The following is a 14,518-nucleotide window of genomic DNA, read 5'->3' as shown; positions in this document are numbered from 1 at the left end:
ATAGCCATACTTGAGTACAGGTGACTTAATTAGTACCTCCGTTACTTTGATGTAACCATCTGTACTCAAGCATGGGTATCACTAAAACCAGGACTGTTGGTGTCCCTTGAGGACCGAGGTTGGGAATCACTGTTATAGAGGGATTGCCAGTAAGGAGATAACTGTGTGAGCTCTACGGTGGGCACCACATATTTCAACTATCTAAGTAAACACTGGAGGGCTAAATAATTTTTAGCTGTTTAATTCTAATTTAAAACACAAAAACAAGAGGTCAACTTGGAGAATAATATGACATGTACAGGCAAGTTAAAATGTGCTGTTCTATCTATATGGTCTGTGTTTGGATACTTTAAACAAGGAGTCAGGTGACCGTTATTTAGCCTGGGAAACGCAGCAGGCGCTTGTGTGCCTCGGACAGCCGGTGGATCCTTTGCTTCAGGAAGTTCCTGGTGCTGGTGAGATCTTTACTCTCCTTCAGCAGCTCATTGTGCTGGTCTCTGTCCTGCAGTAGATGCAGCATCTCTCTCTGCAGCTGTTTCCCATTCTCTTGTAGAATGTAAAACTGGATGATCAGGGGGATCTGATTGGAGAGCCGGTCTGCTGCTCCCTGTGAAACAAGCACAACACTGGTGACTGACGACCGTTAAATGGCTTATGCAATGGGCAATACTGACCCGTGTTTTCCTGCTCCTGAAAAGCACAATATTTTTGCTGACTACGGCCCAGCAATTATGTTTTCTTTAGATTCAATGCTTGCAGTTCGACAGTATTTGCAACTAATTGCCTACCGAAATTGATTTGCTGAATTGCCCCAAATTCTCTCAGCAACTTTTCCTTTTTCTTTCGCACAATACCATCCAGTCCTATTCCATCTCACCCATATTACTAATTTATTTTTCACTCTTACGTTCCACAAGGGCTCATTATTTATCTTACACTATACTGAACTTACACAGTGGTGGTGCACATCCATACATGCCGATTTTGTTACCCAGGCAGTCTGGGATTTACTATAGGGGAAGGCACATGTGAGGGGTGTGGCACAATGTTTCGTGGCATTGCAGCATGATACATTGTGGCGGCAGGACTTCCTTCACCACAAATCATGTAATTGAACCCCCACCTCTCTGGGAGACGGGTTTACTGTCGCGGAGAGCTCCCAGAGAAAGTAGACTCATTCCCAACCTGTTATCTATTACAGGCTCGGCATGAGGCAAATGTGATTTATTTTAATAAAATGTTGCCACTTGTTTTGTCTTCAATAGGATTATCCTAGTAATAGCCAGGATCGTGTCTGGAGCTCCAAGAGTTCTAAATTTGGCTCTGCCGAGCGTCAACCTAGTTCAGTGATTCCCAACCACGGTCCTCAAGGCACACTAACAGTCCTTGTTTTGGTGATATCCAGGCTTGAGCACAGATGGTTAAATCAAAATAACTGAGGTACTAATTAAGTCAACTGTGCTCCAGTATGGCTATCCTCAAAACCTGGACTGTTAGTGTGCCTTGAGGGCCGTGGTTGGGAACCCCTGAAATAGTTGGACAGAAAGCGCATTTGCCCAAATGGATCTGCTGCCCCCTTGTTTCCCATTTTAGTAAATTGTCTTAATATCTTCAACTAACATAAAACAATTTCAGCTATTTGTTGCACAAGTCCTTAACATAAAGCAACAGATATTTTAGGTCTAGGCCGACGGACACGTTAAGATCTGTGTGTAGGTGGCAAATTATATTTTTTTTAATTCTCAATCGCTTGGTGGTTGGTTCAAACATCATCGATGACCGAGCAGACACGAGGAGTAGATTTATGGGCTCGCGGGAAGAGAATAAAAAATTTGAATGGTTTAATTTGATTTTGATCTTCATTGGTGGTGAGCGGAGGCCCAGACCCTGCAGGCCAGTTTGGTCTAAGCTGGGCAAATTAGTCAACACGCTCAATACAATATTTATGATCATCTACGGTGGCTACTGAATATGACAATTGCACCTTATATATTAACAATAGCCCTACTTATCCGCCCCAAAATGACTCCATAACTTACTTTAAAATAAGCCTCTATATGATGGGCCATTTCTTTGACAGAGCACTGTAAAAGGTCAACGTGTCTAATCTGCATTGCAAGCTGATTTGGAGGTTGGACCACATTACGGTAGATGGTCTCCAAGTCATTCCTGTAACATTTGTCTTGAGAGTAGACCATCTGCTCCATCATGAACTGCGTCCTGATGAGACTGTCCGCGGAGTCATCTTGCAGTTGTCGTATATTTTCAATTTTGTTCTAGGAGCAAAGAGACAGCTATAAACCGAGAAACCCTTTCTCCCTCATACATGGCCTGTACCCCTGCAGGTAGACTACTCTACTCTACTATACAGTAAACTACTCTTACTTAAAGAGCAACTAGAGACAGTACTTCATATGTATACATAGAAAAAGTTGTGTATTACTCAGTTAAAATAGAGAGTTTATAGTTAACGAATTAGTTTCACCTAGTTCTCTTTCCTCTGCAGCAGGATCTTGTGTTAGGACGGATACTGCCAGCAGGTGGCAGTAAAGTGCTGTGTGTTGCACTGCACATGTCTTAAGACTGACACCATAGGCAATTATACAATAGATTCTATTTAAAGAACAAGACCTTTCAAAAAAAGCCCACGGTACGAGGTATAGTCCAGGAAAGTGAAGCAGCGCAAATTTTTGTAACTAAAACCACTAGTGATTTACTAGTGTTTTTTTAAAGTTTAATTGAGTTTATTAGTAAACAAGCTGGTAGAAAAGGTTTAGAGCTCACTGTAGGCTTCCTGATACGTTTACATGTGATAAACGGAAATAATAGAACAAGTAGCGTTCATAAAAAAAAAACTACCCCAACGCAATGCAAACAGCAGAGCGATGGGTATGGTAGGACTAGAAACAAATGTGACGCACACGTGTACATGCATGTAAACTGTATTTGAGAAATGGCCGCTATCCCTAAACTATTTGGAAACAGAGCAAATAAGAATAGTGTCACTCACCTTAGTAAGTCTGCAAAGATTATAAAAGTTCTCGAAGTGCAAGTCTGCAATGTCACTGAACGACTTTTGTACAGCGCCTGAAACAAGAGTACAGTGTTCCTCATTCAATCAAATAGAGTTGGACTAAGATGAGATCAACATGATGGGGCTTATTCTCATTCGCATGTGGTGTTTGTGCGGCAGATGCAGAGCTGGACGTGCGCCCATTTGCCCTGGGGTGAAGAAGCTGGATTATGTAGGCCTAGCTCAGGAGGTGCGTGTTCATGCAAATGTGGCCTGGACATAATCTTATACGTCTTTCTGGAGGCGGATCCTTCATGCCTGGCATAGGGCAGGTGCAAATGCTGATAATGCCCATGGCTTGTAGCAAATCAGGCGCATATGGGCAAGACAAGTGTGCAGAGCCAAATCCTGGCAACAAGACTAATGTGCAGAGCTATATCCTGACAGCAAGGCTAATGTGCAGAGCTATATCCTGACAGCAAGACTAATGTGCAGAGCTATATCCAGGCAGCAAGACTAATGTGCAGAGCTATATCCTGACAGCAAGACTAATGTGCAGAGCTATACCCAGGCAGCAAGACTAATGTGCAGAGCTATATCCAGGCAGCAAGACTAATGTGCAGAGCTATATCCTGACAGCAAGACTAATGTGCAGAGCTATATCCAGGCAGCAAGACTAATGTGCAGAGCTATATCCTGACTACAAGACTAATGTGCAGAGCTATATCCTGACAGCAAGACTAATGTGCAGAGCTATATCCTGACAGCAAGACTAATGTGCAGAGCTATATCCAGGCAGCAAGACTAAAGTGCAGAGCTATATCCTGGCAGTAAGACTAATGTGAAGAGCCAAATCCTTGCAGTAAGACTAATGTGCAGAGCTATATCCTGACAGCAAGACTAATGTGCAGAGCTATATCCTGGCAGCAAGACTAATGTGCAGAGCTATATCCTGGCAGCAAGACTAATGTGCAGAGCTATATCCTGGTAGTAAGACTAATGTGCAGAGCTATATCCTGACAGAAAGACTAATGTGCAGAGCTATATCCTGACAGAAAGACTAATGTGCAGAGCTATATCCTGGCAGCAAGACTAATGTGCAGAGCTATATCCTGACAGCAAGACTAATGTGCACAGCTATATCCAGGCAGCAAGACTAATGTGCAGAGCTATATCCTGACTACAAGACTAATGTGCAGAGCTATATCCTGACAGCAAGACTAATGTGCAGAGCTATATCCAGGCAGCAAGACTAATGTGCAGAGCTATATCCTGACAGCAAGACTAATGTGCAGAGCTATATCCTGACAGCAAGACTAATGTGCACAGCTATATCCAGGCAGCACGACTAATGTGCACAGCTATATCCTGACTGCAAGACTAATGTGCAGAGCTATATCCTGACAGCAAGACTAATGTGCAGAGCTATATCCTGACAGCAAGACAAATGTGCAGAGCTATATCCTGACAGCAAGACTAATGTGCAGAGCTATATCCTGACAGCAAGACTAATGTGCAGAGCTATATCCAGGCAGCAAGACTAATGTGCAGAGCTATATCCTGGCAGCAAGACTAATGTGCAGAGCTATACCCAGGCAGCAAGACTAATGTGCAGAGCTATATCCAGGTAGCAAGACTAATGTGCAGAGCTATATCCTGACAGCAAGACTAATGTGCACAGCTATATCCTGAAAGAAAGACTAATGTGCACAGCTATATCCTGACAGCAAGACTAATGTGCAGAGCTATATCCTGACAGCAAGACTAATGTGCACAGCTATATCCAGGCAGCAAGACTAATGTGCAGAGCTATATCCTGACAGCAAGACTAATGTGCAGAGCTATATCCTGACAGCAAGACTAATGTGCTGAGCTATATCCTGACAGCAAGACTAATGTGCAGAGCTATATCCTGACAGAAAGACTAATGTGCAGAGCTATATCCTGACAGCAAGACTAATGTGCAGAGCTATATCCAGGCAGCAAGACTAATGTGCAGAGCTATATCCTGACAGCAAGACTAATGTGCAAAGCTATACCCAGGCAGCAAGACTAATGTGCAGAGCTATATCCAGGCAGCAAGACTAATGTGCAGAGCTATATCCTGACAGCAAGACTAATGTGCAGAGCTACATCCAGGCAGCAAGACTAATGTGCAGAGCTATATCCTGACAGCAAGACTAATGTGCAGAGCTATATCCTGACAGAAAGACTAATGTGTAGAGCTATATCCTGACAGCAAGACTAATGTGCAGAGCTATATCCTGGCAGCAAGACTAATGTGCAGAGCTATATCCTGGCAGCAAGACTATTTTTCTCAGCTTCCCTGTCTTTTGCTGTATACTGCAGAGAGCGGGTGTGATATGAATGACAGCCGGATGTTAGTCTGGTGGTCAAAATCCAGACGCCGGCAGCCCGATGGGTGAAGATCCTGACAGCGCCCGTAAGTATACTATCCCTCCCCCTTCCCCCCCCTAACCCTCCCTTAGGGGTGCCTAACCCTAACCTCCCCCCCTAGTGCCTAACCTTAACCTCCCCTCACAGGTGCCTAAACCTAACCCCCCTCACCCCAAACCTAACCCTCCCGGGGGGGTGCCTAACCCTAACCTCCCCCCTGGGAGCCCTGAAACCTAACCCTCCCCCCCTGCGGCTGTGTGGTCTCGACGCCTGGCTTGCCTTTGTTCGGTATGCCGGGCATCGGGATTTCGGCGGGTGGATAATGATAGGCGTCGGGATTTCGGCAGGTGGATAATGATAGGCGTCTGGATTTCGGTGGGTGGATAATGATAGGCGTCGGGATTTTGGTGGGTGGATAATGATAGGCGTCGGGATTTCGTCGGGTGGATAATGATAGGTGTTGGGATTTCGACTCCAGTCATTAGTCCCATTTAACAGTCGGGAAGCCGGCAGTCGGGATTTCGACTGTCGGTTTCCTGACTACATCCCCTGCAAAGGAAGTGCAGGTTTACTGCACAGGGCCCATGGAGATAGATGGAGCCTCTACAACAGGGGTATTCAACATGCGGGCCTCCAGCTGCTGTGCAACTACAAAACATGTATATAAAGGGGTGCTGGGGTTTTCCATCCCGCAAATCATCCACAGCTACAGGGAGCGTAAGAGAGGTTGGGGCTGCCTAACAGATTGCCAGCATCGCTAATAGTATTACTATTAGAGAATAAGGGAGAAGCTGCTCAGACCCCCGACACAGACAGACATTTTATCTGACAGCCTGAAGCCCAGCAGAAATGGTGGCCATACAGGGTAGATGTACTGTACTAAGCCTCGGAAGGAGATCAGCCAGTGACATGACTCTTATTAGCTGACTGGTTAGTACTTTATCTCTCTCCAAGGTTTAATACATCTCCTCCACTGTGGGATACATCACAGTGTATATGGCCACGGTATCTGGGTTCTTCCCCAGAGGAAATGTCTGGCAAACACAGGATTTTTACAGGGGGGGTTTACACACACACACACACACACACACACACACACACACACACACACGTACACACGTACACACACGTAATGGGCACTATTACAGTCCCCAGAGACCACAGTGGGACGAAACGCGTTGAGCTGGACCTCCTGTGAACGCCTCCATATTACTGGACAGATAAGATCTCTGTTTTTTGTTATATTGTACCAGTCTTTATTTTTATTATTATTAAAGTGTATATGTATTTAAACTTATTACACTATTGGAGGCTCTCTTTTTTTGTATCTCCATGCGTATTTGGATTTGCCTTTGAAGTGGAAGAGAACTTAATAAGGAGAGACCTTATCTATATTGACCTATGACAGGTTACAGCTGGTACGAGGCTTATATATATTATATTCTGGGTGCTAGATTTAATGGTTTAAACCCGAGTGGAGTGTTTCAAACACACATATTTTCGTTTGTGTATGATCACATTATTTTTGTATGTAAGCACTTTTATATTTACATTTTTTTATCAGGTTACACTATGATTGTGTTTGTTCTATTCTGGTTATTTTTAAAATTATATATGGTTGAGTTGTCACATGAAGACACTGCAAGAACGTTGTCTCCAGACCTTTTGGACTCTTTCTGAACGTCATTGTTCTAGGAACTTTAGACTGGTGCACTGAAGGCGCCGTTTCTTCACTACTTGTATAATATATATATATATATATATATATATATATATATATACATGCACACACATACATATACACATTACACACACATACATATGTCACACATACATTACACGCACACACACCTAATGTATGTCACACATACAACATTACACACACACTTACCTTGCAGCAGCCGCGGGTTGTAGACTAATAAGGATGGGACCTGGCAGGCTGACACCACGTCATTAGGCCCCTCCCCTTAGCGACAAAATGCAGCGCTTCGTGGGTCAATCAGGAGGGAGCGGATCCAAATGATGCGATTCTAATGTAATCACGTCATCTTGACTCCGCCTCCTCCCGATTGACCCGTGAATCGCAGCATTTTACGGTGAGGGAGCTGGGCTTAAGAAGATGGTGCATGTTCTCTAGTCTGTTAGGGGGGGTTTCTGGGTACTCAGAAACCCCCCCTGCGTGCGCTAGTGGCCGTGTCAGTGCGCACACTGCCAGTTGCGGCCGACCAATGATTGCATCAGTCGGGCATGTTGGAAGATTGCCCGACCATCGGTCGCAGCAATGCAAGGCCTGACTGGCCGATATTCTGCGGATCTGGCCGGTAATTGGATAATGTATTCCCGGCTTTAGTAAATGATCACTACATACAATAGTACTAGACTGTGCATACTATTACATCTGGACCTCCATGTCTACTACTTATACATATACAGTAGGGGTAAATCACATAATATGCCGGGAAAATCCTCACCCATCACAGCTTTCAGCACTCCCTTGGCCGGATCTTCCATGTTACCAATTTTCTCTCTAACGATGGCTTCAAATGTCTTATAATTAATGAACCCCGGCAGCTCCCTCCCACGGTGCAGCTTCTCAAACTCCTCCACTTCATCTCTGATCACCCTGTTAACTAAAAGAAATCATAAAATAAAAAAGGTTTAAAGGACATATTGAGGTATTTTTATTATTTGTCTTTTATTTACTTGAAAAAAAGGATTTAATCAGATAACATTTATTTTATTTTACTAAAAGCAACAGTCGCTATCCTACAATGTTTTTTTGTACAAAATGGGGCCCTAAGAGTATTTCAAAGTGGGGCCCCCACATGGGTGACAGTTGTCTATCCTTCTGCCAGAGACGCCCCTAATATGACCATTAACATCCATAATAACTACATGAGCGCACAAACATCATTTTTACACATGGTGTGTGAATTAGGTAATATCCAGCTGCCCTGCATCTATTTATTATATTTATTAACTGTTATTATAGAAAGTACAGATAATATTTTGTCATTCACATCAGTCTCCAGTGGAGCTTACTATCTATGGCCCTCATTCAGAGCCGTACGCTCTGAGCAGAGCGCACGCTCTGAATGAGGGCCGTCCTCCATAATTATGGAGCGTCCTTCTGGACGCTCGTATAGCTGTGGGTCACCACCCACAGCCTGTACGAGCGTGCAGGTTGATGGCCGCGATGGTCTTGACCATCGCGACCATCGCCACTGCGAGCCGGACCCTGCGGTTGAGTTTTTCAACTGCAAGGCCCGGAGTGATTTTGGCTCTATCAGAGCCAAAATCACTCCTACTGACATCACTAGTGATGTCAGTGGGCCTGCTTCTGACGGTAGGCGTTCCCTTGGGAACGCCTCCGTCAGGGAGGCATGCCCCCGGCACGCCCACCAAAGGGGGCGTGCTGTCAATCAACATCGACAGCACGCCCCCTTTGATCAGACACAACGAGCGAAGGAAAGTCCTTCGCTCGTCGCGTCTGGCGTATGCGCACGACGGAGCTCCCGCCGTCGTGCGCATGCGCAGTGCACAACATCGACCCACTTGCGAGCGGACAGCCGCTTGCGAGTGGGTCTGAATCGGGGCCTATATTCCCTACCACGTGGATACACACTTGGGTTCATTATTTTCATCAGCAGTCAATTAAGATACCAGAATGTAATGTTTTTTTGGAGTGTGGAGGGTAACCCACGCAAACACAAGGAGAACACACAAACTCCACACAGAAGGAGTCTTTGGTCAGGAATTGAACTCATACTTCAGTGCTATGTAGAAGCAATTCTGCAGGCGATGAACCTTGGTTGAATTTAGACATTTTGGGAAATAGATCTTTCCCAAAGTGCATTTGTGTCAATGTGAGACCGAATCAGTGGTCAGTGTAGTCCCAACCCCTGGGACTCAGTGTAGTCCCGACCCCTGGGACTGCCTGATGCAGAGATGTACACTAACCCAATGGTTAGCGTACACCTCCGATGTTTCCAGGTCTGGGCATGTGCGATCACTCTTGCAGACCCCACCCCCCAAGCTGCAGCATGATTAAAATGCTGCAGCGTTTGGGGGGCGTAGCGGGGGGCAATGCTGGTCACCATTCCCGGAAAAGGGGTCGTCGTGCTTTTTTCCCGGGAGGGACGAGGTCAAGGTCTGCATCAGTGGACGCAGATTCTTGGCCTCTGCAGTGACCAAGACCCGGCCAGGTTCCAGGAAGCTTCACCTTGGTCGCAGTGCTGGGATCAGAAATGCAGCAAGGAGATGTCTGACACCCACTGAGGTATCTGACAGCCGCTTGTGTGCGGTTCTGCAATTCCATCCATCTCTGAACCAGACCCTCAGTCTGATTCTGTGAGCCCCTTATGCCTCACTCAGGAACAAAATCTAAGTCATTTCAGTGTAGTGTTCTACATTTTTAAAACAATAACATATAATATGCCTAATCGGTTGCTGCATTACGTGGTGCTAGAACTATGACAATTTTTTTTTTTTAAACAGTAATGATAGACATTACAAACATTTAAATAAATCCTCCCGTAATCATTTGTTCATATAAATCATGAATTATCGCCCATCGCCACTAGAGGTCACCTAGATCACACAGTAATTGAAGAGGTGAGTGGATGAAGGTGTTATGACATAGGAATCATATTATCAACGTTATTTTAAACGTTGGTATTCTATTTACTGATATACTTTGTGGATAAAAGTGCCATGTCCAATTCATGTCAAATTTTAACTGTAAATAACACCGTCACCCGCTCGCCTCTTCAGTCACACGGATGAGCATTGCCGTCTCTTACACTGCATGATGGACTCGTCCAATTCTTTCTGCCAAGTATTGAAGAACGTCCGAACTTTTGCAAAAAGTTTAGGATTTTTTTTGGAAAGTAGAAATTCCTCTCCTTGTGTCACACGAGCAATGTCCTGGTTAAATTGTTGAATTTTCTGCAATGGGACATATAAACTAATTAGTATATCTGATAAACAGTGCTGACATGAAGGACTACTTGAAAAAAAGCGTTTCTCCATTACGGGCACATATATAATAATGCTTAAGTTACCGGTGCCTTCAGAACGATCCATTGCTTATTTCCTCTTACACAGATATATTACTATACACAAATAGCTCTGCAGGGACACTGCTGAGATGAACCGAGGTCCCAATAGACTGAGAACATTTTCATTCAACAACGGTTAAACACAGAATAATTATTACTATTACACTTTATTTATAGGGCGCCACAAGTGGTCCACAGCGCCGTACAGAGGGCAAAACAATAAGACAGTACAGGGTAAAACAGTAGAGTACAGAGAACAGTACAATACAGTAGGCAGGTAACAAATAGCACACAACTATCAACACAGCCACTGACGCATGGGGTGCTATGGAAATATTCAGCATAAGCTGAAACCTGTGCCTACAGTATTAGCATGGGCGCAGATAATAGCTCTGGGTCGTCTGAGAAATCGAAAACTATGAAGGAGTGGAGTTCAGGGGTAGGCCAAGGAGGAGGCGTAGAATGTAGCTGGGGTGTAAGAGAAGTAGGCAATTACAACAGGAGGGAGGAGGGCCCTGCTCATGGAGATTATAGTCTAAAGGGAAGGGGGAAGACAATCAGAAAACATAAGGAAGTTCCTGGGAAAAATATTGGATTCTGGAGTTAGATGCGGAAACCAGAGGGTGGGAAAGGCGGTGGCCATTGGCCGTCAGGAGATGGTTGTATGTGTATGTGAGGAGGTTGGAGTTGTAGGGAGCAGTGGATGTGGAGAGGGCCTTGTATGTGATGGTGAGGAATTTGAAGAGGATTCTGTAGGGTAAGGGGAGCCAGTGAAGGGCTGGGCAGAGAGGGGAGGCAGAGTTGAGGAAGATGGGAGCGGGGAAGTCCAATGATGAGAAGATTGCAGTAGTCGAGGCCAGAGATGATCAATGAGTGGACAATTGGTTTGGTGGCATCCTGGGAGAGGAAGGGTCTGATGCGAACGATATTGTGGACAGGTTAGGGCAAGTGACTGAACGTGGGGGCGAAGGAGAGGGAAGAGTCCAGAATGACTCCCCAGCAGCGAAGTTGGGGAACATAGGAGATATTGGTGGTCTTGACAGTAATAGAGATGTCAGAAGGGAAGGAAACTCTAGATGGAGGCAAGTCGATGAGTTCAGTTTTGGCCATGTTGAATTTGTGAAACCACTCAGACATCTAGGAGGAGATGGCAGAGAGGCAAATGGACACAGGGGTGTCAGGAGAGGTAGAGTTGAGCATTGTCAGCATAGAGGTGATACTGGAGAGTGAAGTAAATGATGAGTTTCCTCAGGGAGGAGGTGTACAAAGAATAGCGCAAAGGACCAAGGACACAACCCTGGGGGATGCCCACAGAAAGGATGGATGGGGGGGGAGGTGGAACCAGAGGTAGAAAAAGAGAAGGAATGGTTGGCAAGGTAGAATCAAGAGAGGACTGTGTCAGAGGGGCCAATGGTCTGAAGGGTGTGCAGTATGAGAAGGGTGCTCCACAGTCTTAAAGGCTGCAAAGTGATTTAGGAGAATGAGGAGGGAGAAGTGGTCCCCGGTTTTGTCCATCATAACATGGTTGGTGACTTTGGCCTGGGCAGTTTCAGTAGAGTGGAGAGCGTGGAAGCCAGATTGGTGAGGATCAAGGACAGAGTTATCAGACAGGTACAGATGTGTCCTCACTCATCTTTGCTGCAGTCGCGTCAAACAGCCTCTCGTGGTGCGACTGGTCACGTGAGCCTCTCCTAGCGCCAGGCGTCTTTTTTGTGTTGAAAATGCATCTAAGTTGAAATGTGATGCACCAGGAGACTTAGGGGCAAATGTTATAGGGTGAGAGTTTAGAAAATGTGAGAAAAAATATCACATAATTAAACTCAGCCAATGTAATAAAGTCACAGAACATGGAAACCTGCACGTTTTTCAGACTCAAAAAACTTTCAAGATTTAAACTCTCATCCAGGTGTTTCCTGCACTGAAAATACAACTCGATTAATGTATTAGTGTGAGAGTTTTACTGCTAAACTCTCACCCTATTACATTTGACCCTACATCTGTCAATCAGCATGCAAAGTGTTACGATGCAGTGGCCACGGCTTTTTTCCACGCCAAGCTCCATTTACAGTCAGGTGCATAAATATTGGGACATTGACAGAATTTTCATATTTTGGCCTCTATTCACCACCACAATGGCTTTGAAATGAAACAAACAAGATGTGCTTTAACTGCAGACTTTCAGATTTAATTTGAGGGTAATTACATCCAAATCAGGTGAACGGTGTAGGAATTACAACGGTTTCTATATGTGCCTCCCACTTTTTAAGGGGCCAAAAGTAATGGGACAAACTAAACAATCCTAAATCTAACTTTCACTTTTTAATACTTTGTTGCAAATCCTTTGCAGTCAATTGCAGCCTGAAGTCTGGAACGCATAGACATCACCAGACGCTGGGTTTCATCCCTGGTAATGCTCTGCCAGGCCTCTACTGCAAATGTCTTCAGTTCCTGCTTGTTCTTGGGGCATTTTCCCTTCAGTTTTGTCTTCATCAAGTGAAATGCATGCTCAATCGGATTCAGGTCAGGGGATTGACTTGGCCATTGCATAACATTCCACTTTTTAGCCTTAAAAAACTCTTTGGTTGCTTTTGCAGTATGCTTCGGGTCATTGTCCATCTGCACTGTGAAGCGCCGTCCAATGAGTTCTGAAGCATTTGACTGAATATGAGCATATAATATTGCCCGAAACACTTCAGAATTCATTCTGCTGCTTTTGTCAGCAGTCACATCATCAATAAATACAAGGGAACCAGTTCCATTGGAATTGGTATGAAATACCGCCGGCCGCGTGGTCGGCGGTTTGATTCCCGGCAGCAGCAGGCCGACATCAGCAGAGATCCCGGCAGCGGAAGCCCGACACCGCTGGAAATCCAGATCGTGGATAGGTGAGTATCTACTAACCTAACCTAACCCCCCTAACCCTAACCCTCCTTAGGGGTGCCTAACCCTAACCTCCCCCCCAAGTGCCATACCCTAATCCCCCCTCTAAGTGCCTAACCCTAACCACCCCCTTCCCCGCTGCCTAAACCTAAGTCCCTCGGGGGGGTGCCTAACCCTAAGTCCCCCCCGGGGGTGCCTAACCCTAACCCTCCCTCCCCCTAGCCTAACCCTAACCCTCCCGGGGGGGTGCCTAACCCTAAGTCCCCCCCGGGAGCCCTAAACCTAACCCTCCCCCACCGCGGCTGTCCGCTCTGCATCCCTACGATCGGGATGCCGGGCGCCGGTCTCCCGGTGTCGGGGAAATGCCGGGCGTCTACATCTAGACGCCCGGCATTTCACCCTTGCCGGGATATGACAGTCGGGAAGCCGGCTGCTGGTATTTAGGCAGTCGGCTTCCCGATTGCATTCCGTTCCATTGGCAGCCATACATGCCCATGCCATGACACTACCACCACCATGCTTCACTGATGAGGTGGTATGTCATGAGCAGTTCCTTTCCTTCTCCATACTCTTCTCTTCCCGTCACTCTGGTACAAGTTGATCTTTGTCTCATCTGTGAATAGGATGTTGTTCCAGAACTGTAATGGCTTTTTTAGATTTTGTTTGGCAAACTCTAATCTGGTCTTCCTGTTTTTGAGGCTCACCAATGGTTTACGTCTTGTGGTGAACCCTCTATATTCACTCTTGTGAAGTCTTCTCTTGATTATTGACTTTGACACATATACACCTACCTCCTGGAGAGTGTTCTTGATTTAGCCAACTGTTGTGAAGGGGTTTTTCTTCACCAGGGAAATAATTCTTCTGTCATCCACCACAGTTGTTTTCCGTGGTCTTTGGCCACACCTAATGTTTTTGCTATCTCTGATGGGTTTGTTTTGATTTTTCAGCCTAATGATGGCTTGCTTCACTGATAGTGACAGCTCTTTGGATCTCATATTGAGAGTCGACAGCAACTGATTCCAAATGCAAATGTCACACCTAGAATCAACTCCAGAACTTTTACCTGCTTAATTGATAATGAAATAATGAGGGAATAGCCCACACCTGTCCATGAAATAGCTTTAGTCCCATTACTTTTGGCCCCTTAAAAAGTGAGAGGCACGTATAG

General features: G+C 45.4%; 1 protein-coding gene across 1 annotated transcript in view; it reads right to left on the bottom strand.

The window, feature by feature from the left end:
• Positions 1–276: 276 nt before the first annotated feature.
• LOC148477623 (interferon-induced GTP-binding protein Mx1-like) overlaps positions 277–14,518 on the bottom strand; it is a 49,207-nt gene continuing 34,965 nt past the window's right edge. Inside the window, exons 9-13 of the mRNA XM_088456445.1 lie at positions 10,213–10,357; positions 7,882–8,040; positions 3,011–3,087; positions 2,040–2,276; positions 277–607 (exon numbers count right to left, since the gene is read on the bottom strand). Of these exons, the coding sequence (XP_088312571.1) occupies positions 377–607; positions 2,040–2,276; positions 3,011–3,087; positions 7,882–8,040; positions 10,213–10,357 (849 nt within the window). The 3' untranslated portion in view covers positions 277–376. The remainder of the gene's footprint in view (positions 608–2,039; positions 2,277–3,010; positions 3,088–7,881; positions 8,041–10,212; positions 10,358–14,518) is intronic.

The sequence above is a fragment of the Taudactylus pleione genome, unplaced genomic scaffold, assembly GCF_031769625.1.
Source record: "Taudactylus pleione unplaced genomic scaffold, aTauple2 ptg000704l, whole genome shotgun sequence".
Classification (NCBI taxonomy): domain Eukaryota; kingdom Metazoa; phylum Chordata; class Amphibia; order Anura; family Myobatrachidae; genus Taudactylus; species Taudactylus pleione.
This window is presented reverse-complemented; position numbering and strand designations above follow the sequence as displayed.